At 40.5% G+C, this 25,992-nt stretch overlaps 1 protein-coding gene across 2 annotated transcripts; it reads right to left on the bottom strand.

Moving 5' to 3' along the window:
• Positions 1 to 2,709: 2,709 nt before the first annotated feature.
• On the bottom strand, positions 2,710 to 22,098 carry LOC106919367 (WASP like actin nucleation promoting factor). Of its 2 annotated transcripts, XM_014989666.2 has the most exons (11): positions 21,693 to 22,096; positions 13,252 to 13,386; positions 13,074 to 13,160; positions 12,637 to 12,733; positions 10,894 to 10,917; positions 8,315 to 8,498; positions 7,891 to 7,933; positions 6,722 to 6,875; positions 4,508 to 5,028; positions 4,311 to 4,419; positions 2,710 to 3,814 (listed from the first exon to the last, which is right to left on the bottom strand). In XM_014989666.2, exons 1-11 carry the CDS (start codon positions 21,795 to 21,797, stop codon positions 3,750 to 3,752), a joined length of 1,524 nt encoding a protein of 507 aa, XP_014845152.2. In that variant the 5' UTR covers positions 21,798 to 22,096; the 3' UTR covers positions 2,710 to 3,749. The 2 variants fall into 2 exon arrangements, with proteins under 2 accessions (XP_014845152.2, XP_087859094.1); XM_088002968.1 differs by lacking the exon at positions 10,894 to 10,917 and having other exon boundaries at positions 21,693 to 22,098.
• Between the last annotated feature and the right edge of the window lie 3,894 nt (positions 22,099 to 25,992).

The following is a 25,992-nucleotide window of genomic DNA, read 5'->3' as shown; positions in this document are numbered from 1 at the left end:
GCCATTACCCAAAGTAGGAAAGTAGGGTGTTATGTAATAAAATTATTCAAATTACCCAGCTGCATGCTTACATCAAGTCAAAACCCTGATGTTGTGCCTATAAAAGCTTTTGCGTGTCTGTCTCTGTGGAACCTCAGTGGTGTAACATCAGTGGAAAGTGCCATACCTACTCTAATCCCTTTTATAAGCTCTGTAGCGAAGGGGACTGATGAAAGTTCAGCTGATATGGACATCAACTAAAAATATAGCCTGCTCTCTCGAGTGTCTTTTTCGCTATAGATAATTTAATCTGGACATATTAGAAACAGGCCGCTTAGTTTTCTTTTCTTGAGTTTGTTTCGTAATCGTTTTTCCATTTATAGGTGAAGAAGATCCATGGCTTTATGATTTGCAAGTGAAGTTTCTACCCGTCTTATGAGACAAAACCGTAGCAGTAAAATACGTAACGGCTAACAACTAAAATTTTAAGAAAACGTTAAGCATGGACAAAAGGATTAAAAACGCATTTTTTTGAAGAAATCTTTATTGGAGTTTACAATACTGGCGCTCATTTGTTGTCAAGTTTTTTTGTTTTTTTTTTTGGATCGGAGTTGGTGTCATCCTTTTAACAGTTTCCTGAAGAAGCTGACAAAAAATTAGCATATTTTAACACCTAACAACAACAGAGATCTGACCTCAATCAAACAAGTGGCACTTTGTCTTTCACCGTCAGAAAATTTAAGACTGACAGTCCAGTTTTTGCCAACAGAAAAACAAACCAGAAGGAAAGGATGCCAAGTTATTATCTCTGCCCAGATAAGACTAAAGTTTCAAATAAGCATTTCAGAAGCTTGTTTTGTTTTTTGTAGGACTGTGAACTGGCGTGCTACAAGCTAAGCTACCAGATTACGCTGCTGTTTCTTGACAGCATTACAGCGATGGTCGTTTTCAATTCAAAACTCTTGAGCCACTGATGCCACGATTCATGATTGTCATTTAAAACTAACAAGGAGGAATATCTTCAGTTTCATGAGCTGCTAATTGAACTTGGAGCGTGTTATGGTGCTAAGTAGCTCCCAACAGAAGGACCAATTGTTAGTGGGAATAGAAAAATTTTTTAGTCAATTTTTTTTCTTATGAATAAAATTGTTACACTGTGTTTCAGTATTTATTCCTATCGATATGCGGTGTCATTTGTAGCTTTTAACTAATTTAATTTCCATGCGTTTAGCCATTTCGCTTTACTTTTTTTTGTCAAATATTTTGGTGGCTTAAATATGTTGTAGAAAACTCAAATCCCAGGATTCATTTAACTGTACATTATTTTCTGAGATTTTAATTACACGCAGCCTCATTTAGGCCAATTGGCTTTAAGTATTTAATTGCCTCAATAAAGTAATGGTAGACATTACTTCTTAATCATTCAACAACACTTCTTTACAATACCAAAACCTAAGCCAGATTTTGAAGCATTGCTTTAATTAATTTACGGTTAAAGTAGGTAGGAGGTATTATGGAATGTATGCTGCTGGGAGACTTTTTGTAAACAAAATGTTTTGGTTCTTCATATTCAGTGGGCAAAACAAATGCAAAATTCTCCTCACATTAACCTTTGATGGAGTATTTTCCAACAGAAACAAGGCAAATGCTAGCAAATTTTAAGCTAATGTATGACAAACACCAACTATCCTGTTCTATAGTTTAGGTGTTGCCCAAATAATTTAAATTCTTGTATTTTAGCCCAAAACATGAGTACATATTTTACTCAAATAAGTTGCCCTGAAAAAGCCAGAAAGCATTGAAATAAGCTCAAATTTTAAATGTTTATAAGCTAGCCAAATAACTACATAGCTAGCTAAATAGTTATGCAGCTAGCTTTTTAGTTAGTTAAATGGCTATACAGCCAGGCTCTCTGTAACCTAGGTAGATGGATTGGTTATAAACACTAGAAAACAATCACTTCTTCCCAATACATCCCAGATTTCCTACATTAACACATTTAATGTTGTCAGGGTTAGTAGCTGAGTAGCTAACAGGAACAAGGCAAATGCTAGCTTTTGCTAGGCAAATGTGGCCATGTCACTTGGCTTTCAGTTTAAGAGGTGATACAAACACCACTGAGTCGAACTTCATGAATTATAACCAGAAACATGAGAAACTATTTTGGCTTACATCCAAATTAACTACTCTTGCTAGGAGTTTAAAATTTATCTAGGCGGCTTCACAACACCGTCATTGACACACATGATAAAAAAAAGCCTCTTTGAAAGCAACAAAAAAGGGGCGAAGGTAAAAATGACCAGCACCCTTTTACCTTCATATTAGAAGTTCTGCATTATCTTGACTTTAGACTAAAACTACAGTTGGCAAATTACAAACTTTACCCATTGTCATTTCTTTTTCTTCTGTCTAAAAAAAAAAAAACAAAGAAAAGCAAGAACCGCTGGTCAAAAATCATATTTCTGAAATTCACCTCATATTTGAGTGGATATTGCAATAAACACATTTTTTATGACTGCTATGCAAAATAATTAAACAATTTAACTTTGTGACATATCCACTTTGAAGGGTAAAACTTAAAAATTCAATGCTTGCATAATTTAACATTGACTGTGCATAGATGTCCCAATGTTCCCGCTCATACAGAAAAGTGGTCGAGTCAATAGGTGCTTGGTAATTAATGTCAGCGTTTGAAGAGTACAGAAACGTAGAATGGACCCATTATCAGAATCAGTGTGCAAAACTAAAATATCTTTATTTTAGCATCACATAATGAATTACCTGATTACAATAAACAGGTGTGTATTAATACTCTGCCTTCTACTGTAAAAAAAACAACAAATGAGCACAAAAGTCAATTAAACCTGTAGTGTCACAGAGATTAAAAAAAAAAAAAAGAGCCCAACATAACACTGTGGGCTACCCTCTTTACTGTTTGTAGTGTTAATGATTTACCATTTCAATTCCTCATGTATTTGGCAACATTACTTAAAGCATGTGCACTTTAAATTATGATGCGAACCCTAAAATGTTGTCTATCCCTGCAACGAGTCGGATTTTTCAATCTGTGCAAAAAAAGACTCGAAGTTTAGAGTAAATATACAGTCCACAGTGAATGAATGCCAAATATTCCAGAGTGCTGTCTTTTCTTCCTCTTTTTTTTTTTAAGAAAATATGATCAATAAACTAGAATTATTTGAATATGTAAAAATAAGCTACAGAGCAACAAGATATGAAAATAGCCTTTTTCTTCTCCCTTTCTAATAATGATACAAATAAGATTTTGTGGCAACTTGTCTCGCTATCTTGTAAGCCCTCTCAAAGCGCTGTGGGGAAAAAAAACGTAGCCAACGTTCAGCTCAAATGTTTAAAATTGCACATTGGGGTGAAAATGGGAGCAAAGTCGGATCGTGTGGGACATGAGACAGCAGATATGAAAATGGCAAACAGAGAGTGATCAACACATTTGGAAATATAGAAGGTCTGAGCCGCGTAGCAACAGAAGAAAAATTAATCCCATCAGGAGACAAGATGGAGCAAACGACGATGGGCCTCTAGGATTAGACCGACAAACATTTATAGATTAAATGAGGTATTGCACAGAATAATTAAAAAAAAGCATAAAGGCGACAAAAAAAAAACAAAACATGTACAGCAAACTGATAGAACATTTTTAATTATAATTATGAAGTCAACTTTATTTTAGAAAGACTGGGATAAATTTTAGTGTCATCGAGGGCGAAAAAAAGATAAGAAAAAAAAAACAAGTTTCACTCGTCGTCCCATTCATCCTCTTCCTCAAAGTCGTCATCATCATCGTCGTCGTCATCGTCGTCTGTGGGGGGAAATGGGGAAAATTTATATTTTAATAAACAGATTTGTAAAAAAAAAAAACAAAAAAAAAAACATGGAATATTTTGATCAGAGTTTAAAGACAAGTTTATATTCACTTAGAAGCAACAATACTAAAGTTTTAACTCAGAAATCAGTATTTGGGGTTATCAATGGGGTTCAGTGCAGTGATCTCTTCATTTTATCCCGAGAGGTGCATATATAAAAACCTAACCAACATTGTTATTTTTGTCAAAAAAAAAAAAAAAAGACAGATTTGGAAAATAATATTTCAATCTCACAGAGGAAATCTGTAAAATTAATCCACAAACTCCCTCTGCTGTGCAGAGTGTGTAAGAGCAAAGACCTCAACGACAGAAACTAAAGTTCCTACACAACTTTTATTTCAAAACTAGAATCCTCGCTCCCCTTACTGGAGATAAATCAAAATGTTCTGTATGGAGGTGCATATACATGAGTTTGTGATAATCTGTGTGTACCCGAAGAGTGGATCGCTTTGCTTCTCTTCTGCATCGCGGCCATCAGCGCCCCGACGATGCCCGCTGTCGGTGCCGAGTCAGCAGATGTCTGTTCGGAGTTATCGTCCCTCTGTAAAGACGGGAAACCAGAGTGAATGAGTGTCTGCGTGAAACGCGTGGCTGCTGGGCTCCGGCGCGTGCGACAGATGAACACTAACAGCTTTCAGTTGGACTCCTTGTCGGATCTGGTCCAGGAGCGCGTCTCTGCCGCCGGTGGACACCGGCCTCTCCTTCTGCTCCACCTTCTTCAGCTGCGCTCCCTCTCTGATCTGGCTCAGCAGCGCAGACTTGCCGTCCCCTCCGTTGGCCTCCATTGAGGGTGGAGGAGGAGGTCCGGGAGCCGGCGGAGGCGGTGGAGGCGGCGGGGGCGGAGGAGCGCCGTTGCTGGCCGCTGCCGGTGGCAGCGGGGGAGGAGGCGGGGCCACGGGGAGAGAGGCGTGTGCCGGGGCCGGGGGAGGCGGGAGAGCGCCTCGGCTGGGCGGCGGAGGCGGCGGCGGGGCGGACATGCCTGGTCGGGACGGGGGCGGAGGCGGGGGCGCCGAGACGGGAGGCCTGGAGTGGGGAGGAGGTGGCGGGGCGCCCCGGACCACCCGGGACGGAGGAGGCGGCGGAGGGGCGGAGCCATGTTGGGGTGGTGGTGGTGGAGGGGGGCCACCTCTGGGTGGAGGCGGTGGAGGAGCTAAACAAAAAAAATAAAACAAAAAACAAACAGATCATCAAAACAGACACTTATGTCTGTAAGAAGTCACTGACAGTTACCATAACAACCAGATTTAGTTTAGTTTTTATTCCCCCCCTTTTGTGACAACTGCAGGAGGATCATCATCATCTGACAGACTGAAATGTTTGGCAGCTCTTACATGTGCCAAACCATGCAATCATAACTAAGCCATACAGGATCAGCCTTCTCAGCTGGAGTTCACATCAATGTTAGTAAAACTGAGAAACACAGCAACCGTGTCGCACTACAACCACAACAATGCAGGTATTTTATTGGAATTTTATGTGATAGAATAGAAGCTTGATCCGTTTCCTTCCACAAAGGAGAACTACTACTCTTTCGCTCATCAAATGTCATATGAAAGCATCAATAAGTCTAGTTTCCCGTTTGCCGCAAGTCCTGTAAGAGGCGAGGCAAACATGAAAGGTGGCGCTCTGGTCTGATGAAACAAGTCTTAGCCACAAAAACCCCCGACTTGTTGAAGAAAGTAACCCTGCATTTTCCGTAAACACATCATTTCTGCAGTGCTGTGAAAATGCGAGACAAAATAAAAAACTTTTTCGAGGGTGCAAAGCAAAAAACTTGAGAGCAGAGGTTGAGCTTTCAGTAGGAAACAAAGCCTAAACATACAGCCAGAGGTGAGGTGCTGTGCTTTAATTCTAAGTATTTCAGGTACTATAGGCATTCCACAAAATCCAGACCTAAATCTAATGTTGGAAGATTTGAAATTTATAGATCCTTTCTATATTTTTTTTTGTGAGCCATTTCACAAAAACAAATGTTAAACGTTTCAGCCTCTAAAGATGCAAAGCTGTTACAAGAGTTGAAATTGAAACTGCAGACAAAAGTTGACTCATGTGGGTGAAGAAAAATGCAAACTTTCCAGATTTTCATTTAGAAAAAAATGTTGCGAGCGATGAATCACCGTCCTTCCCCTCCCCAACTGCGCACTTCTTCATGGTGTTGGTGCTCTATCACATAAAATCCCCCCAAAATACTTTCAAGTTTGTTGTCATAATGGGACAAAATTATTACCGCGTTCCACCATATAAAACCAAACTCCTTCTTGCGGCAATCTACATGCAAAGAGTTAAACAAAGTCAACCAGAAGCTTGAAATTCTTTAGATTCCCAAGGTAGGAGACGCTCTGCAATTATTCAACAAAACGTCGGAAAATGTATTTCAGGAAGTCTGGTGGCAGAGCATCACACGGCAGACAGAACCTCTGCAGGAACTGCAAAACGCCTCATGGTGGAATCTTAGCATAACTGCACATGCAGCGTCACAGTTAGCTTCCACAGCCGGTCATGCACAGAAACCTACCGCTCCACCTGGGCGGACCTGGGGATGAAACCACCACACCAGTTAGATTGTCAGCTAAAGACAATCGGCCCACTTCAAAGAAATTCACATAATCCTGAAAAAAAACATTTCCATACAGTCAATCTGTTCTAATGAGGCTCGTTTGTGCGATTTAAAAAGTACTGTCGCCAAAATTACTAGACATTTCAATAACATTCAACTCTATTGAGTATGACTGTCCATCCCCATTCAGCGGCTGTTCATCCCTAATTGCCTCGTTCTAACAAAGTCAGTCTGAATCTAGATCCCACGTAAACGCATAGAGCAGAGAGTGCGGTTGCCATCTTACCTTGTCTCCGTACCTCGTTTTTGACGGCCTCCACGCCTCCATTTTTCTCAATGAAGTCGTAGATGGCCTTGGAGGTCTCCTTGTCCTTCAGCTGAGCCTCGGAGATGCCGGCCAAATCAAACAGGTTCTTCAGCTCTGGGTCCAGGTTGTTCATCTAGAGAAGGCAAAAAGAGAAAAGGGACACAGACAAAACCAAATAAATAAGTTGATACACAGTTGACAGGAAAAAAAAAAAAAAAAACAAAAAAAAAAAACATTTATACCCGTTGTTTAAACTACAAAAACGTACTTCAAGCTTAGTTAGATTGGAGTTTAAGGGGTATGAATATGTTTTTTCACTGTTATACAGAAATTTGTGAATGCATAACTAACCGTCCACCACCCAAAAAAGAATATATATGAACATAACTAAAAAATGTCTAATTTGAACAATGAAATGACTCGAATGTAATCTGATTCTCCTACAATAAATAAAAAAATTAAAAGTCTGCATCATCACCATCTCAAGTAACGTGAACATAACATCTGACATAGTGTTTGACCTTGGTGACGTTTTGTGAAAACTTGCTTCACATTTTGAGCTGAACTTCCTGACTCCACAAAAAAACTATTTCTGCGGCTCTGCCTCCACCTAGTGGCCAGTGTTGGAACATGTTCTGACCTTGACTTTCGGCTCGACAAATATCACACTATGAGCTCACATGGCTGAAAGTAGTTGATAGACTAAAAGCTCTTTGATTTTACAAAGAAAAATTAAACCTAAACTATCAATATGGAGCAAAAATAGCTCATCTATACCTTAAGAGTAATTCACCAGGTAATAAACCTCTTGGCTCAGAACTGTGTATAAAAAGACTCCTTAATTTATTATGCTAAAATTCCCTGGGCTTAATTTTCTCATTTGCAAGCTGTGATCCATCCTCCTGAATCCAGCGGTTTCACCGACTGGGACGTCTGAAACTTGAGCTATAGATTATGCGGATGCACGCTGATTCTCTTCCATCTGAAATCTCCTTGTGTGCGCAGCTCGGATTAACGTTTAGAAGCTGATATTACATTTAAATAATCCGTCTGCCCGACTGGATGCGGTTTGAGACGGCCTACCGGTCACGCACTTTCACAACCGAAGACGCGCAAACAAACGGGACGTCTGAATCAATGCTGCTTACATCAAAGCCGGTGTTTGGGTTCCATCCTATGTGATTGACATGCCTGCAAGAAAAAAAGCAGAAGAAATGCAAGTTAATGTAGTCACATAAATGGCAAAAAAAGAGTTAACAGCAAGAGCTGTTTACTGTAATATTTGGTTCTTTTGTGGCCTGTAGCAACTGAGTGATTGCACAGATTTTCTACACAATTTAAAGGCAACATTTTATATTTGACCAGATTTCTTTTCCTGAGAAATGAAAGAAAGAGTTGCCTTCCTTCATCAAGAAAGGAAGACTTGAAGAGTTGAAGGAAGGCTGGATAACATGAAGACTAGATCAAACAAACATTAAATACACGCCATCAGGACACTGGCAATTTTATGACGGCGTCGATCAGTTATTACCAGAAACTAAATCAACAACGCTGACGCCAGCGGCTACTCACTGGAAGTTGCTGGGCGTGCCGATGTCGGCCTTGGTCAGTCTCTTCTTCTTCACTTTTTCCTTCTTGATCCTCCTGGGGAAGGAGCCGTGCACGAGGCTGTTCATCTGAGAGTTGTTGTGAAAACGATGCGAGTTGCTGATCTCTGGGTTTTTGATGTCGATGGTTGCCATGGGCAACGCGGGTCCTGGAAAAACGGCGACCGTATGGATAACGTTAATGTTGGGAAACAAGAGAAAAGTTTATAAAAGACGGTGAAAAGGAAAGCTTTTGACATTTCAGGTAGAGTCCTGTTAATATCAGCACAGGTTTTATTTATTACTGTTGGAGAGAACAGAGCATGTCCGCATTTGGTGGAATTGCAAAGTCTTAGAATTTACACGATAAAAACCACGATATGTTAAGACGCATCTGTGTTGAAAAAGTCACACAGAAATGTACTTCAGGCACTTGAGGATTATGACGAAATTCAGTTTCAGAGCTCAATAAAATATTGCTGAGCTGATTTTGGACTTCATTGCCAAAAAGAATCCACTGACCAGACCGTAAACCCAGGAGAAGTCTTTGAACAGTGACTCTTAAAGCATCGACTCCAACTGCAGTTCACATGTTGGGAATCTCCCTCAAACTCTTCAGCAGACTGCCCTTTACAATAGAATAGTGTATTGATCCCCCAAAGGGATTCAGGTATAACAGCAGCATCAGCAGGATTAAAACATTTTAATAGGTCTTTTGCAACATGCACATTGTCTGGGAAGCAAAACGTTTGGGTTTTCATAAGATACTGGTCATAAAAACGTGAACAAATTGTGACGTGTCAGTTCTCGGACACATACCTCTTGAACTCGCTTTACGGAAACATTTGGGAGTTAAGCAGGGCAGTGGTGACGCCGAGCGAGTGCATCGCCCTCCCGCCCTGCCCCAAACCCGCCCGCCTTCTCGGCAGCTGCTCAACCCAATGTCAACCAGCATTTTGCCTGCCAGGCTGCGAGCTCGCTCCTCCGTGCGAGCGGAAGAGTCAGAAAGAGTCGGGTAGAGTTCGTCCTGAGGGAGGACCAGGCAGTGGAATGAAGACAGACAGCCTGGACCCAACCCACTAGCAGCATCGGGACCAGCAGCAGCTGTCGGAGCTGCTCGTCCTCCGACCCCACCCTCAGAAAGAAGCTCCTCGCAGGGGGCCGAAAGAAAGGTTGTGCAGAACATCATGGCAGCTCTTGGACCCGATCGAAAGAAATAGCATTGATGCAAGAAGCAGATCTCAGGTTTTCCTTCACTGGTCCAAAAACAAAACAAAACTAAGTTGTAGAAGACGTCAAGCAGGTAAGGCGTCCAGAAAACTTTAAAAACAGCCGACATTCAGCCAGCCAGCAGCAGACGGACATCCATCCCACTTCACTCCAAGCCGGCCGGAGTACAACGCTCCGTTCGGCTTTCCAGCATCCATCCGTTTGCTACAAGCGGCTCCTGGTCTTACCCCGCAAAAACACGCAAATGTATCTAATCCCAGATAGTTATTCTGGTCGGAGCGCTGCTGGCCTTTATGTAACCATTAAAACCCATCCATGGCATAATCCCATATTAATCTGTGACGTTTCTGAAACACGACGAAGCTGCGGGATGGGAGAAAAAGGAGGCAGACAGCGTAAGAGAGACCGAGTTGGGATGAAAACAGAGACGGATTAAATGATGAGAAAAGGGGGAAAGAGCAGCCGAGGTCGTCGATGAGCGAAGGAAAGCTGGAACAGGAAGTACTAGAAAAGGACCAGAGATGGAGGATGATGGGAAAATGAAGACAGGATAGGCAGGAAAACAGCTCTACGAGAGACGAGAGATGCAACTCAATTTTTACATCGGGGTGAACTTCAGCTCTGAAAATCTACGTCTGTTAAAATACCAATTTAAAATACAAATTATTATTTTTTTTAACTTGTTTATCTACTTCTCTCTTAAATGTTGCTGATCATTAAACAGAACTTGGATGCCTGTCAAATAGAAAGTGACTAAATATAGAATACAGATTTTGAAGTGATGATTTCATTCAAGGGAAAAAAATGAAAATAATAATCCAATCTAATCCAAACCAATTCCTCGTTTGTTATATCATGAAATTAAACTTGCAGTTTTACACCCTTATGAATAGAAGTCATTCAAAATCTGCATTGTATGTTCAACTTTGGCTCATGTTATATTTTGTTTCTTTATCTGAAACATCAAAGAGTGAAAAACGAAATCATACAAAATCATAAAAGTTCAAAATACTTGAATTTTCCCCTTAGTTTTCCCCCAAAACTAGAGGAACCAGTTGTGATTTACATGAATCTCGACTATATCGCACTCAGCCACTATTTTGATCGTCTGTTTTTGAAAAGCATTCAGATAAATGTGTCAAATACGGCTTGAAAGGTCATGGCTGTTGTATCGTGTTGCTGGGCGTGACGGAGTCCTGCAACCACAAGGGGGCAATAATAACCAAGTTGTTACCCGTCAGCGAAGAGCAAGAACGCAGCATTTAGTCAAAGGTAGAAACGATGAATCCAGATGTGATTATTGAGCATTTCATAACATACAAGTAAAAATCCTACCATTTGGAGGGTCCCGCCTCTTCTCTGTGAACACAAATAAATCATATCATTACAACGCTGCATTTGACACGTCCTTCTATTAATTAGAAGAGAAAGCGAGCACCAAAGTGTGCGCAGTGAAAAAAAAAAAAAAAAAAAGAGCAAGAAGTTTCATCACTGTCAGTGCAGGAGTCAGCAGGTGGAGAAGAAGAGTTGGTGAGAAAATTTTAGTTGGTGCGTTTTAGGAGACGACAAGACCCTCTAGAAAACAATCGTCCACGAGTTTCTACGAGTCTCGCCTTGAAACAGAGAAAATGAGCAACAAGCGAAGGCGAGGTGGAAAAGATGGCCTCGAAAAAAATACAAGTTTGTCTTCCAGTGGTTAAAGGTGTAACAGGAAATGGCGTTAGTCATAAAACGCAGAAGATTCAAAGCGGACCAGACAAAAAGGTTAAGAAATAAAAGGCGCAGAATGGAGAAAAAAAAAAAAGTTCTTAATTGAGCTTGTGATGATAAACGTGATGGAAGAGTGCTCATAAGCTTATGAAAGCGTGAATTAGAAGTCGGAAGGAAACGATTAGATAGAGCATAGTCCAAAGTCTGAGAAAAGAAAACACCACAACAATTCACTCTGTTGTTTAAGAGTAGTAGTTGTCGTTAGTCAGAGACAAAATATCACTATAACAATATTATACAAAAAAAATTTTTTGGAGCATCTCAACAAGTAAGAGTCCAGGAAGATTCTTTTATTGTTTTGGTAATTTAATAATAATAAAAAAGATGATTCATTGCAGAGTGATATATTTTGCTAGTGTTCTTGGTTTTGGCTCAACTTTCCAAAAATGAGCTTAAATAGACGACTGACTCGTCATCGTCTTCAGCAATGACCTTCTGTGGCTTATCCTGCTTGTGGAAGATGTTGGAAACCATTTTTCCAAATTTTATACTTAAAAATATTTTTATTCCACTTGGATTATTATAGTAAAAATTTCTAAAAAAAAACATTGGATATCATTATTTGTAATCCAAAATGTCTCTAGCTTAACTTTACTGACTCCTAAGGTACAAAAAAGAAGGTCAAAGACTTCAAGAAACACTAAGTGCTGAGAAATAACCTTATTAGCAGAGTTGTTATGATCCACCACTGTCACAATTAACAGAAACAAGTACTTGAAATGTATCACTCTGTGTCAAATTAATCTATTAAATTGAACTGAAACTAAAAACTACTAAAAACAAAAAAAACTGGTCAGGTTTACCAAGATCAGTGCATCAAAAAGAAAGAGAGAAAAGTTTAGGCATGCATTTAATTTGTGCTCCTATTTTCATAGTAATTAAAGTCAACAATCGTGTTTCATTGCATTTATTAGGCGCCATGATTTGGCTTAGAATCAGATTTTTTTTTTTAAAAAGCGAGTTGCATTGTAAAATGCCCCAATCTTGCAACCGTTTCAAAGAAATAGTATCTGCAACCTTGAACTTTTTCACAATTCTCCCACATTTGGGATCTTATGTAAACAGATTGATGCAGAGCGGCCCATAACTAAGGGTTTGATACATATGCATGCCACTCTTCAGACGTTATTACTGAAAACAATTAAAGCAGTTCCTTTGGCAAACTACTTTGTGCTGTGCCGTCACATGAAATCCCAGTAAAAACACCTAGAGGATTGTGGTCGCGATATGAGAAAATGTGAAAAAGTTCAAAGCGCGTGAATAGATTTTTTTGCGAGTCGCCGAAGATCAATGAACAAAAGGTGGTACCTGTTTTCCTGTTTCTTTTCACCGTCAGCTCTGTTAAGGCGCCATGAAAATGTTTGGTCTCCTCCTCGCTGGCGAAGTTCAGACCCACTTGGCACGTCTATAGATACACACACACACACACACACACACACACGACAAAAAAAAACATAGCTTCAGTTGAACACCAACCCATTTTTAATTGTACGCATAGGGAGAGCACTCGGCTCTGTCAATCCCCCACACAACCTGTGTGAAGATCTTCACTCAACATATGTAGAGCGAAATCTTCGTTTGTCTAGACTTAATTTGATCTGTTCATAAAAAAATTTGAGCATAATTTGGAAAACGACAACTTTTTTTAATTTTTAGACAAAAAGTCTAAATAAGCATGAGACATGACAGAAGTGAAAACCAGAATCTTTAAAATGAAAACTTAAAAGCAGACACGGGCAACTCACGTCTCCAGAAAATGTAATGAAGTAAGGTCTCTGCAGGGTATCAATGAAGCCGGTGTACAGCTCCTGTTCGAACATCGTCTTACCGTCCTGTGAGATAAAAAAAAACATTGTTGGTCTTTACGTCAGAGGACGTCACCGTCCACTGATTTGGTTGTGCTGAAATCATATCTCCACCTACCCTGATGTCCAAGACCCTGATGAAGTAGGAGCGCTGGGGGTTGTCCTTGACCAGACAGGCCACCCCGCAGCATCTTTTGGTCCAGCTGCCGTTTCGGTCTGCAGTGTACACCTGGACCACTCCTGAAGACAACGTCTGGAGAGGAAGAGCACGCATCACTAACCGGGTCGTTTTCACACGGAAAATTATCTACTAGCAAATGTAGTAACACACACACACACAAAAAAAGAAGAAGCAGATGCAGCAGTGATGAAACGCTTGCTGCTGATTCTTTGTAATTGAATCATTCATTGAAAATAGCAGTGAAGAGTGAGGTCATTCATTCTGAGAAATGACAGGAGTCGAACCGGTGGCCCTTATTTTAGGACACAAGCAGCAGCGCTGAGTAGGGCTGACCAAACCCGGGTGGTCAGAAAAACCTTACGGTGCGATTACGCAGCTGAAGGGAGGAGGAAGGCATGTAGAACGAAATCAGCTGAAATAAATGTTTTAATAAATAAATGCCTTGTATCATAAGAACTTTGATTAGTCGTTATCACACGTGCAGTTACCTGAAAAAGTAGCAATAAATATTTTCTTTTGCCATAATTTTTAATCGTTATCACGATATTGCAAAATATGGTGATGAAAATTCTAAATCCATAATCACCCACTCCTACTTTAAATCACAAGTATGTGGATGAAAATGGAAAAATCTCATGTCAATCCACGGACGATTCGGCCAATCATCAAGTTCAGGATGTTGAGGTTTATAGTTATCTGTGAGCATCCTAACAATCAGATTGATTAAGCCACATTTTTATCTACTGCCTTTTTATCTTCAATCATCGTTATAGAAACTATAAATACCCAGCCGAGTCGGACAATACTTCATTAAACTCACTACAGCTTGGAAAATATTGTCAGGTTTTAGCATCACAAGATTTCATCCTCCTCCTGTAAAAAACAATAATTGATTCCCTCCAAATCATCAAACACACAAAAGGACACAAGAACAGGTGTTGAAACCCAGAACTCATCTAACCTTTTCAACGTCCTCCTTTAACAAATATTACACAGGTAAGCAAAGTCGACATCCCAGCAACCTCTACTGCAGAAGTCGGTGCACAAAACCCAACGCTGCTGCTCAAGCACATTCATGTGGTTCTGTTCTGGCCCATTACGTGGCAGGAGCTAGCTTCAGAGTCCACACACACACACACACACACACACACACACACACACACACACACACCTGTAGAGCACACAGAGACAAGATCATAAGGGCCAGATTAGGCTCCTATAGTTTTTACATGCGGCTGCAGGGTGTTGCTCTCACAGGGGGGCCTCTGGTTTCACAGGCACTAAACACACACACACACACACACACACACACGAAAGCGCGAGCATCAGGAGAGGAAAAACCCGGTGGGGACTTTGGTTCCAGGAATTACTGCTTACATCAACATCTTCTCATAAACTGCTCAACAAATCAAACTAAAAGAAAAAGAGTGAAACACTGAGCAGACACAGAAGCCAGCATGTTCTTTTCATTCCTACCACCAACATTATGTAGTCGCTTTATGGTGAATTTTTCATGCAACACAATGGTGTCAAGGAGATTCATCCGTTTATGAAGCTCTGATTTTTCCTGACAGACCCAAAGGCAGCAGGAAAGGAGGGAGGAGAGCAGAGGAGGGGAGGGGGTGGCGGTTGTGAATGTGACATCACCATAAATCCAAGAATATCACTCGCTTGCGAAGCCGCCGTCTCAGCAGCAAACGGCCTCTTTATCACTCCACTTCTCCAACATGCAACAGCGGTAATCCAGTGATGCAACCGAGCAGAAACCCTGCAGTCAGCCCTCATTTACTCAAAGAGACATGGCTACCTACATGTTGCTCTCCAAAGGTCCAGCTCTACCAGGAAAGGAATTTAAGAAAATGGAGCTCGGAAAGTTTGGCTGACCTTTAAGCCTTTTAAAAAAAACAGCAAAAAAAAAAAAAAAAGAGGAAAGCTGATTTTTTTTTTCTCTCTCTTTCTTCCACGACCCCCTCCCAAGGCAAAAAATCCCGAGGCCGACCACAGGACTTCCTGTAGGACCTAACTGCTGATTAGGCAGTCCATATATACACACACACACACACACACACACACACACACACACACACACACACACACCCCCCCCCCGAGTGAACTGGACCCTTTCCACCTTTCTGCCGAGTAAGACGGCGCTTTTGATACTGAACACAGCAGGAGGAATACTAATGAGCCAAACCAATCAGAGAGCTCGTTGTTGAAGCGTGTACCGGTGGGTGTGTGGAATGTCAATTAAAGAGCTGGACTTCACTATGAAAAAACAAAAACAACATGTTTTTCTGCCCGGTACAAAGATGTTTTCATTGTTGCCCTTTGATAAAGTTACAAACTGCAGCCCTTATAGACAAAAGTAGCTAAAAATCAGGAAACCAAAAGTATTTAATGAAAATTCAACAGGTTTACTGTGGTGAGAATTTTATTGTTTTGTTAGCTGTAAAAGCAATTTGATCTCATGTATTAAGATGTCTAAATTTACAACTTTAGACCTTTCAGAAGGTCTAACAGAAAGACTTGATCTGATTATGTATCTTTACTGTACATATGCTAATTAGCCATGCGCTACATCAGAGGTTCCCCAACTGTGGGGCCGTCTGGATAAAAAAAAAACCAACCCCAAAAACAAACAAACAAACAAAAAAAAAAAGACACGAACGTTGTATGCGCTCGGTTTTTACCTTAGAATGGCCAACTCCCTATTATTCATCTGTCAATTTGATACAGTAGGGCACATATGTCAGAGTCAAGGCCCGCGGGCCACATCCGGCCCGCGAGAAGGTTTTTTACGGCCCCTGGGATGATCTTGATTTATTATTAGAACCGGCCCGCAGACCGCAGCAAGCCGGCACCCCGTCTGAAAAAAAAATATCTTCCTTATTTGAACTGTAAGTAGTTCTTTAAATGTTCTGTGAGATGATGTACTTACCCATGTATCCATAACAACCGGAACTTTCAATATCCACCAAGTTATTGCCGAAATATACCGTCTATTAAACGAGTGCCCCCCGGATTAATTACATTCTCTGCAGCTGCAGCTGCGAAGTTACCGTATTAACCCGATACTTGCTGGAAAGTGCAACGTCTCCTCTTTCAGAAACCGTTGGAATTTTTCCACTTAGCGCTACGTGTGGCGGAATTACGGTACTGCAAATTTAGATGTGTCGCCGGCGACACATCTAAATTTGCAGTACCGTAATTCGCCGGCGACACATCTAAATGCCTTGACTCTGACATATGTGGATTAATAGATTTTTGCACTTTATTTTATTGTATTTCAATCCAATTATATTTTAAAAATATTTCAGTTGTGTCTGTTGAAAATTAAAGGTTACTGACAGAGCCATAAGAAAATATTGCTTTATTTATCTGATCATATTGGAATATATTTGTTAGGTTTTCAGTAGGTTCAATTAGATTCACTAGACTATATGCGTCATTTAAAAAAATTTCAATGAACATTCGATCAGTCCGGCCCTCGGCTTGTAGCTAAATTTTTTATTTGGCCCTCCGTCCATTTGACTTTGACACCCCTGCAGTAGGGGCTTCCGCACTTCGCATATCTGTGTCCTCTGTCACTTTTACCAGCAGTTAAAACTATTTAATTTGGAAACCACTGTGGGGGCCCAGGAGAAAAAGTTTTGGAACCACTGCGCTACATCTAGTTGAAAAGCCCTTCAGCCTACAACCCACTGCATAAAAAATAAAAAAAATTACTCAAAGATTCAAAAACGCATGCAAATTCTAACATTGCCAGAAAAAAAGGGGCAAGTTTATCATCAACCTATGAAATAAATCCTGAATTAAAAGTTTTATAAAACGCACTCAACTATGTTTTCAAGTAAAAAGTTCTTGCCTGGATTCTGGGGAGGTTAATTAGTACATTATAGCAGAAATTTAAAACCAAAGTCATGTTAAGCACTAAACTGAACTCAAGTCAAGTCATACTATAATAATTTATAGTAGAAAGAAATGTTAACAGAGCTGCTCTGCCTGGCAAAGCCCCACACTAAAGAGGATTCTGTGTTTCTTATTTTCTGCATAATAAGTACATTACATAATGTGCAATCATTCTGCAAGCCAGGACATCACTTACTGCTGGCCATTCTAATTAGATCCAGTATGGAGACACAATGTCAATCACTTCCAGTCTTCCCCTCGCAAACATCCGTCACTCTGACACACACACACACACACACACACACACTTTGTCTCGCTGCAGGAGACGACAAGAGCGTGGGACTGGCAGGAATGTTCCCGATTCCACGTCTCCGTCACATGCTGCAAGATAACATAGTCAGGAAGCCGGAGGAACGCAGTCACTGGATTTCAAACAGGTTACATAGCTGCGGGGACACGCCTTAGAAACCTGTGTGCTCATGTAAAACCCAAAAAAAAAAGAAAATACAAAGGAGGCGAGGCATTTCACCGTGTGACCTCATGCAGGCTCCGCCAAGCCCGTCATGAGACGGGAAACGTGCGCTCTCCTAAGCGGAGGGGCAGGAAAACGTTTCTGCGTACACCTGAAACGCAGAGAGATCCCGGCCAGTTTACCTGCGCCTGGTCAACCTGCGTCTGTGTGAAGAGGAAGAGGCCTTTTCTCGGTTGCTCAAGGACCTTTAGCCGAGCACAATTACAGGAAACATTGATTGCTATGAGGAACTAACCGAGAACAGGTCGAGTTAAAGGAGCTGTGAAGCAGCAGTAAAGGACCTTTGAATGTACATTTACTTTGAAGTCACTCGATTGCGCGATAACGAGATCAATCTGGAGGAAATGATGTAATAAAAGTAAGGGGTAATCTTACTGCACTGCCCGTAAGCTGGCTGAAAATTTTTGAGAAAAGTTCACCTGCAGACTTGCTTCCAGAGCACAAAACCCAACTAATAAAGCTCAACAATAAACTTTTTTTTTTTTTAAATCATTTTTGCAAATTTATTGTGTGCAACGTGACCGACTGCGTGCAACATGTTGCATTCGCATCCTGCATGCCAGCAGAATAGCTGAAAGGCATTTTCCTGAACGTTGAAGCAAATATTTAAAGGTACATTTCAGATTTCGAGATGCTAAAGCTAAGAAGAAATGTTGGAAACTTTACAAGATAAAGGAAAAGAATGAGCAAGCAAAACAAACAGGTTAACCTTCACTGTTATTCCAATAATTAATAATAATATTGCACTTAAGTGTGTTTTAATAACAGACCAGATAAATAAATAAGTATGCGGTACGTCTATCAGAGATGTTTTAAGCTAAATTCCCCGACACTTGCATGTTGAGGATGATGCATTTTAGACTGCCTGATGATAAAACCGTTCATCGAAGCCCCACCCTTTAACGTCACTAATTTTATCGACTGAATAACCTCCACAGCTGGTTCATCAAGTCCAGCGGAAGCCAATCGCAGACATATTAATTTATTTAAATCCGTTTTCACAAAGAAGAGAGAGACAACTAAAATCAAGCAGAGAAGGAGAGAGTTCACAGGGTTAGCCGAAGACGGATGGAGAACCCTGATTTCAGGAAGTCCCAAACTGCTGATGGCGTCCACCTTTAGAGGAAAGAGGCCATAATGATGCAGAAATGTATGAAGCACGCGCCAAGTATAGAAGGCCTGGGTTTGTGTTAACTGACTGAAAAAAAAAAAATTAAAACTTCACTAGTGTTTCCGTCGATCTAACCATTAACGCCTAAAGTCCAAAAGCTACTTCATTCTCGGCCAACTCTCTGATCTATTCCAACACAGGAGTGAAACTTTAAATCATTAACTAAATGTTAGTAGTGGAAAACGGCAGTGAATGCTTAGGCTGCTATGATAACCATTGATCTAAATGTCCCAGAGTAACTTGGTCATTTATATCCAATGAAATGCCACAGAGTCAGAGAGACTGCGCCTTCTACCGCAAGAATCGATCCCAGTCCTGGTTGGTTTGGGTCGGGGCTGAAATTGTGACGACGGCTGCCAAATCCGTCCCAACTACAGTTTAACCACATCAGGAAGTCCGTGGAGAGACACAGTCCGTTTAAAGTGACCTTTTACGAAGATTGCAATACAGAAACACACACACACACAAAAACGGGGGAAAGTTGTTGCAGATTTTGGAACAAGTCTAAAGGATACACTGAAACATTTAGCTGGCGACCTAAAACAGAGGATGTTTTTAGCTTGACTTGCTGACTGGAAACTCAGATTAGTGAACACACAATAGTTCAGCACTTGTGACAAAAAAAAACAAGCAAAAACAAAATACAATTTGCTGGTATTTGCTACAAAGTAAAATGAGCCACTTTTAGTGTCAGTGGGTTGTTTAAAGATCAAGTCAGAGGAAGCACCAACAAACATCTTCTACAGAAGAACCGTGTTCATTTAGAGAGTGTGAGATGTTTAGCAGATAACAGGAAGGCAGTTTTTTTTTTTTCTTCCAAGCTGTACTTGGACATGTTGCATTTTGTAATGTGGGCAGCCATCCGGAAACTACCGGAGTCTAGATTGTCTAGTCTATTTTCCACAAATGGAGTCAATTAATCTTTGATTGCCGTAAAGAAATCAACAAAAAAAAAATTTCCCGTGGTACGGATAAAAACTGAACAACCAATAAAGATTTCACTCCAAATAGATCTTTGCAAAATTAGTAGTTGATACTTGTATCAACTACTAACTGCACAAACAGAATATCTAGATTTGCAACATTATGGAAACCTGAGTCCAAAACAGGACTTGGTTCGTAAACTGCTGGACGGTTTGGACCCGTTCTGGACACCAAAGATTTGAAGGCACAACTTCCATATTCTACTTAAACGCCGACGTAAAGAAATGCGAGTATATGAGCGCAATAATTAACAACCACCAGACCCAAAAGGGAATTAGAACCAAAATAAATGGAAATAGAGTGTGATAAAAACACTTCTTGAGAAAAATATACAGCTAAAAATATTGAAGCTAAAATAGACAGGAGATTTTTATGAGTTATCTCCATAATTAAATAAAAAAAATAAAAAATACGCAACTTGATCACAAATCAAATAGATTTAGGTACATGAGTTCAGAATGGTTCGCTTAGAGGCATGAAACTGAACCTGGAAGAAACAAAAATGTCAACACGTAGGCACGATTTATGGATAAAAAAGAAAAAAAAAGAAAAGAAAAACCAGCCTTGCTGCTGCTTCCAATAAAAACAACTGATGATTGCTCACTGTGGAAAAAGTAATTAAAAAACAGATAAATAAATCTGCTTCTCTAGTGGTAACCTAACAGGCCACAACACACAAATTCCTCCTACCCAAGGAAGGAGATAGAGACGTTTTAGCCGTTTTTAATAAGCAGCATTGCTCTTTGTCCAGGGTGGCATTAAAATGAGGGCAGCATGAACTTGTTAAGAGTCACCTATCAGTTGCACCTTGTTTTTATTGCTTCCATTCAATTAGCAAAACCATAACACCTGACCTGACGACAAATAGTTATTTTTATAGCGTTTTCATTCTATGTCTATAGAGGATAGAAGCATGATAACTTTATGTGGATTAAAGGTAGATGACGGCTGGGCAAACCAGTGTGTGTGTGTGTGTGGTTTGAGATGATTGGGGTTGGTGGAAGGGGGCACAGAAAAAGGGGGAATCGCCCAGGGGGTCATGCATGCATGGATGGATGCAAAAACCGCCGGCCACTGACAACGAGGACATGAATACGAGAATATCTTGCGTAATAAGGGATTATCTCATTTAAACCGAATCGTGACATTGCACTATTGTGATCCCAGCTGAAGTCATCGTGGAGGAACAGGAGGCTACTCCCAGATTTTTATTTTTTTTACTTTTTTTTTTTGGGGGGGGGGGGGGGGGACTGGTTTGCCTTGCACTGGGGGAGAGAATTTTAAAGCGACTCAGCTCTGCTCGGCTGCGCATTCTTCTCGGTGGACGCACACTTCCCGAAAACAAGCAGGCTTCAGCCACGTTATGTAAGGAGAGCACCGAAATCACTCCTTTTTCTGCTGATGGGTTTAACAGCTCCGACACCCTGGCTGTGTTAACTCCGGGCTCGCTGCGGTTCGGCTACTGACAGCGGAATTTCAGGATTTCCTGGATGTTTCCAGCTCCCAACTTTGATTTGAACCCAGTGGAAACAAACACAATATATATATATGTATATACACACGTATGGCATAAAAGTTGTCTTTTCAACCAAAGCTCCACACGGTCCCAACGACTGTCAAAACAAACCAGCTGTTCAACTTTGTAGCCTCAACATACAATTAAAATCGTAGGCCACAAACTCAGGCTGGAAATCAGTTTTCATGACGGCACAAGTTAGCAGCATTAGCCATTTTTTTTTTCTTAGCAAGCTCTTATACGCGAATTTAATAAGACAAACTTACGATGCATTTCCTCCCAAGGTAGTTAAAAAGGCTTTCATTGTCCTGCTGTGACAAAATTAAGGAGCCGACATTGTTTTGCCGCCGTTGCGACGGGTGTCCACTCATTATTAGGGATCAGTTTATGAAGTCTGCACCCGCTGACTGCTTGTAGGAGCTCCGGGAAGATACATAAACAATCCCTCGGTCATCCGTGGCCTGCCTCCGACTCCTCACGCCGGTGCGGGAGTATTCCGCCGCTCCGCCGAGACAAAGGTAAGGGAAAACGAGCACGGTGCAGGAATGTAGCCTTGGCGTCTCTCGGCTCCTCAAAACCAGGTCAAAACTGGGACAACAGGACGAAGCTGGGACGAGGTGAAAACTTTCCTTGGAAGTCCTGCCGTTATAGGAGCCCTGAGCCAGTTCCATCCAACATGGCAGAGTTAGGGCGAGTCCAAAATCTGGGAACAGGGGCGGACAGTCTCCCAAATGTGTCCAAAAATAATTTTAAAAGCCACTTAAACAGCATTTAATAATAACGAAATTATGCAAATAAAGCTATGTAATATCTATTTCTATTTAATTGGAAGCCTACAGCACATTATGTCGCGGTATGTAGATTAAAAACGTAAAGCGCCACCCACACAGATGGTTTGATCCTATCCGCCAGTGGCTTTTTCTGACAGGAATGTGTTCAGAATTGGGAGGAGATAAGGAAAAAGGTGAAGCTGTACGTATGTCATAAAGCTTCACGAAAAGGGAATTATTAAACCCTGAACGGATGCAGATCTAAAACCGTGAGCGTATCCGTGTGTGAAAGTACAGCAAGAAGGATTAATGATCTTCCTGCAATAATAAAAAAAAAACTTCCCAATTAAAGGTTCTTCGGTTAATGTCTGGAAGATGAAAGGTTCTCCTGGCTGAAAATTTGAACATTATTATTATTATTTAGTTGAAATGTTACTTGCATTTCAACCAACTATAAATAGCCTGTAACTAAACCAAAGAAAAATTATTAATGCTCCACTTATGCCTCAAGGACTAGAGGGCCTAATCTGACATATGCTTTAAAGTGCATATTTGGGTCAAGCTAACCCCGCCAACATGTGTATGTGGACACGGGCTGACTGTAGGGGACCCGCTTTGGTTGATGAAATAAAAGCCACATCGGCAAAAATCAGTTGGCCATTGATGGTAACTGTAATAGAAATATGTATTAAGAAATCTCTTATTAGTTGTGCTGCATTCACTTTATAAAGGCAGTTAATTTAGGGCAGATATAAACCTTTGAACATTCCCCATCATTTTTTTTACTAAACTGGTCACTCACAAAATTGCTGGCGAAGCTGTAAACTTTTCAGAACATGAGACTATTTGTCAGCTCTGAATCATATGTTGAGGCAGCTCCTTCAAACAAAGGCAGTGTGTATGGTTTTGCATATTTTTAATAATCCACCTTGGGGTGTTTGTGTCACTTTCGGCAACATGTTTGGTCAGGCTCACCATCTTGAAGCTGTTTGTAACTTGGGATTTTGCTCTGGTTTGTAATTCTGCTCCCTGCGCACAAAGTGAAGGTTTCAATTTAAATCAGCAGATAAACGATCAGGAACAAAAACGTTTGTCTAGTTTTGTGTTGATGTAATCCCATACCTTATTTTAAGGTAGCCTTTAAGCATTTTGTTTTGTTAATGCACGTCCAATCATTGTGTTTGTTACTGTCACTGTTAAGAAAACCTAATTTCTCACAATAGGAATTTGAACCTCAAATCAGAGGCACTGCCAAAAGGAGGGCGCTGGGGGGCAGTGGCTCTTGTATATTTCCTGGTTGTGAATTTATTAAAGCGGACATCAAGTTACAGTAAGTTGTAATCGATTTCATTTTTTTTTTTTTATTATTATTTTATAGCAGGCTGACTGACACGCCTTAATATGACTGCATGGTATAAATTCTGAGATCCTTTTGTTAATTTTGAGCACCACCCCTACATCACAAGCAGCCAACCATTTAAAAATCGTTTTCTGACGCACCCCTCCTGAAACGTGATGAATATTACATCTCACCTGGCAGACCATTTGAACAAATCTTTCCACTCAGATACATGTTTAAGCGAGCCTGTTCCTGCCTCCATTATTACTCAACACAGATTCAGCACTTAGAGAAAAATACATGAACAATACAGCCACATGCAGTTTTATCTGTATGTGGCTTTATTTACTTGTTTGCATATACATATGAGAGGTTATCATGTTTATATAGAGATGTGTGCCGAAGTGTGTCAGAACCCCACTTTTTTTTTTTTTTTTTGTCAGAATCAATTCTGTGTTTACGAATAATTATTACTCGTGTTTCTCAGCTGATTCTTTCAGTTCTTGGTCAGTGTGAATGTATCTCAGCATACATTCAGCGGGTCGCCATTATTTTCCTTCCTTTCCACCTGTTTAAAAGCTACCACTTGTTCTTCGTCCGACCTGAAAAACCCGACCGGCAGGTGGAGAAACACCTGAGGAAACTCAACCTTCCTCTGCCTACACAGGCTCAGCTATGCGAGTATCATTGTGACTCAACCTGAAAAAGGAGGCCCAGTTTTGTTCAAGACAAAAAGTAAATATGGTGTCATTTTTAAGATGGGGAGAAATGATACTGAAAACATGAAGGCAAGGGCTCATAAGAAAACCGCTAAAATGATATGAAATTTCTGAGCAGCAGCCTTCCTGTTATTTCTGGAGGCCAACCTGAGTTTCAGTGTGACATTCTTGACACGAGTTGGTGACGTGTGATGATGGTTGTGCCGCTTTTGATGACGGCATGCAAAACCCGTTAACACCAGATCCACCCTGTCTTCCTCACTTTATTGGGAACTTAACTGGACTCACTTCCTTCTGATTTGTAAAACCAAAGAAAAGAAAAAAAACAACTAACTATTATTCAAAACGTTGCTCTAGACTTTTCCAAAAAAGATGCAGCAGTCTGAGTAAGGAAGTAAAAGCTTGCATTGCATGCAGTCACATGACAAGGTCACAGACATGCCATTCAGTGAATTTCAATGACACAGACAACTGAAACCAGTTGGTTATGCACTGAGATTCCACAATGCCAAGACGTGAACTGAAAGTAAAGACTGTTGCTAGTGTAAAATATCTGGTATTCATATATTTTTTTCCTTAAGTCATTGTATCAGGAATAGGAGGTGTGGTAGCATTAGCGCAGATAACTTTCCCGTCTTGCAAAAGTATGTGCACCGCTTGAAGCTTTTCCACATTATGTCATGTTGCAACAACAAAGCTTAGTGTTTTTGGGGGGATTTTATGTGACAATGTAGTTTGTTACATGCATGAATGAAGAAGGTTTTACCTCCCTAATCGAATTACACCCTATTTGTATTAAAATTCTAAAGTTTGTGGTTGTAACATGACATATTGTGAAAATGTTTTACGTCCTGCAGAAATGTGTCAGGACAATTTTGTTAGCCAACAACTAAGAGATTTGTCTGACCCATTTTTGAGACTGTGACTATGAGAGATTGAAGGAGGAGGGCATCGTGAATATTATATTTTGCTCTCTGCAGGAAGACATCCCTTACAGGCTTCTTCATGAATGTTTTAATAATGCCCGCCTTTTTGGATCTCTTCGCAGTGTTAGGTACCGGGGATTTATGGAAACGTCATAACGAGGCCAGCCAAATGGCCAGTTCCATGTGAGAGGTGGCAATTTGCTTTGAATAATTGAATTGAGTAACTATAATGAATATGTTTGGTTGGTGAGAAGACAAGGAAGCTAATATCTGAAGATGCCTGTTGGGCTGGACTGAGTCACACCTCCTACCTGCTTTCCTAGGTTTGTTCTGTGATAAAGCTGATGAGATATGTAGGTCTGCAGTTCAGCTGCTTTGCACCCAATGTATCAAATTTGTATCAATTTCTGATGATCAGAAATTCTATCATAACTGATAATCTTATTATTTTTTTCAAAAACAGAAAAAAGTTTTCATTTTTATTCATGCGGAGATTCGAAAAAAGTCAGCAGCATTAAGTGATCCTTCAATAGATAATGAATCCCAACTGCTTGTTTGATGCTTTCTCAGTGTGACCACGAGGTGGCAGAATTGCACCGTTTCCTCAGTATCCACTACGCGGCACAGTGAGGAATTCACTTATTTCATCAGTTACTTAATTTATAAACTGAGGAAATTGTCTGAGTATATTGTATAGTTCAAGGTAATAGCTTTATAGAAGAGACAATCTAATCTAAACTAATATGCTGTGGATATTTAATATGCCTGAGTCTTTTGTTTTGGTAAAAGCAAAAGCACACCCCTTTGGGGCA

Source organism: Poecilia mexicana, unplaced genomic scaffold (assembly GCF_051168715.1).
Source record: "Poecilia mexicana isolate PSO_F unplaced genomic scaffold, ASM5116871v1 scaffold_23, whole genome shotgun sequence".
Classification (NCBI taxonomy): Eukaryota; Metazoa; Chordata; class Actinopteri; order Cyprinodontiformes; family Poeciliidae; genus Poecilia; species Poecilia mexicana.
The sequence above is the reverse complement of the archived record's forward strand: the minus strand, read 5'-3'. Positions and strand labels throughout refer to the sequence as shown.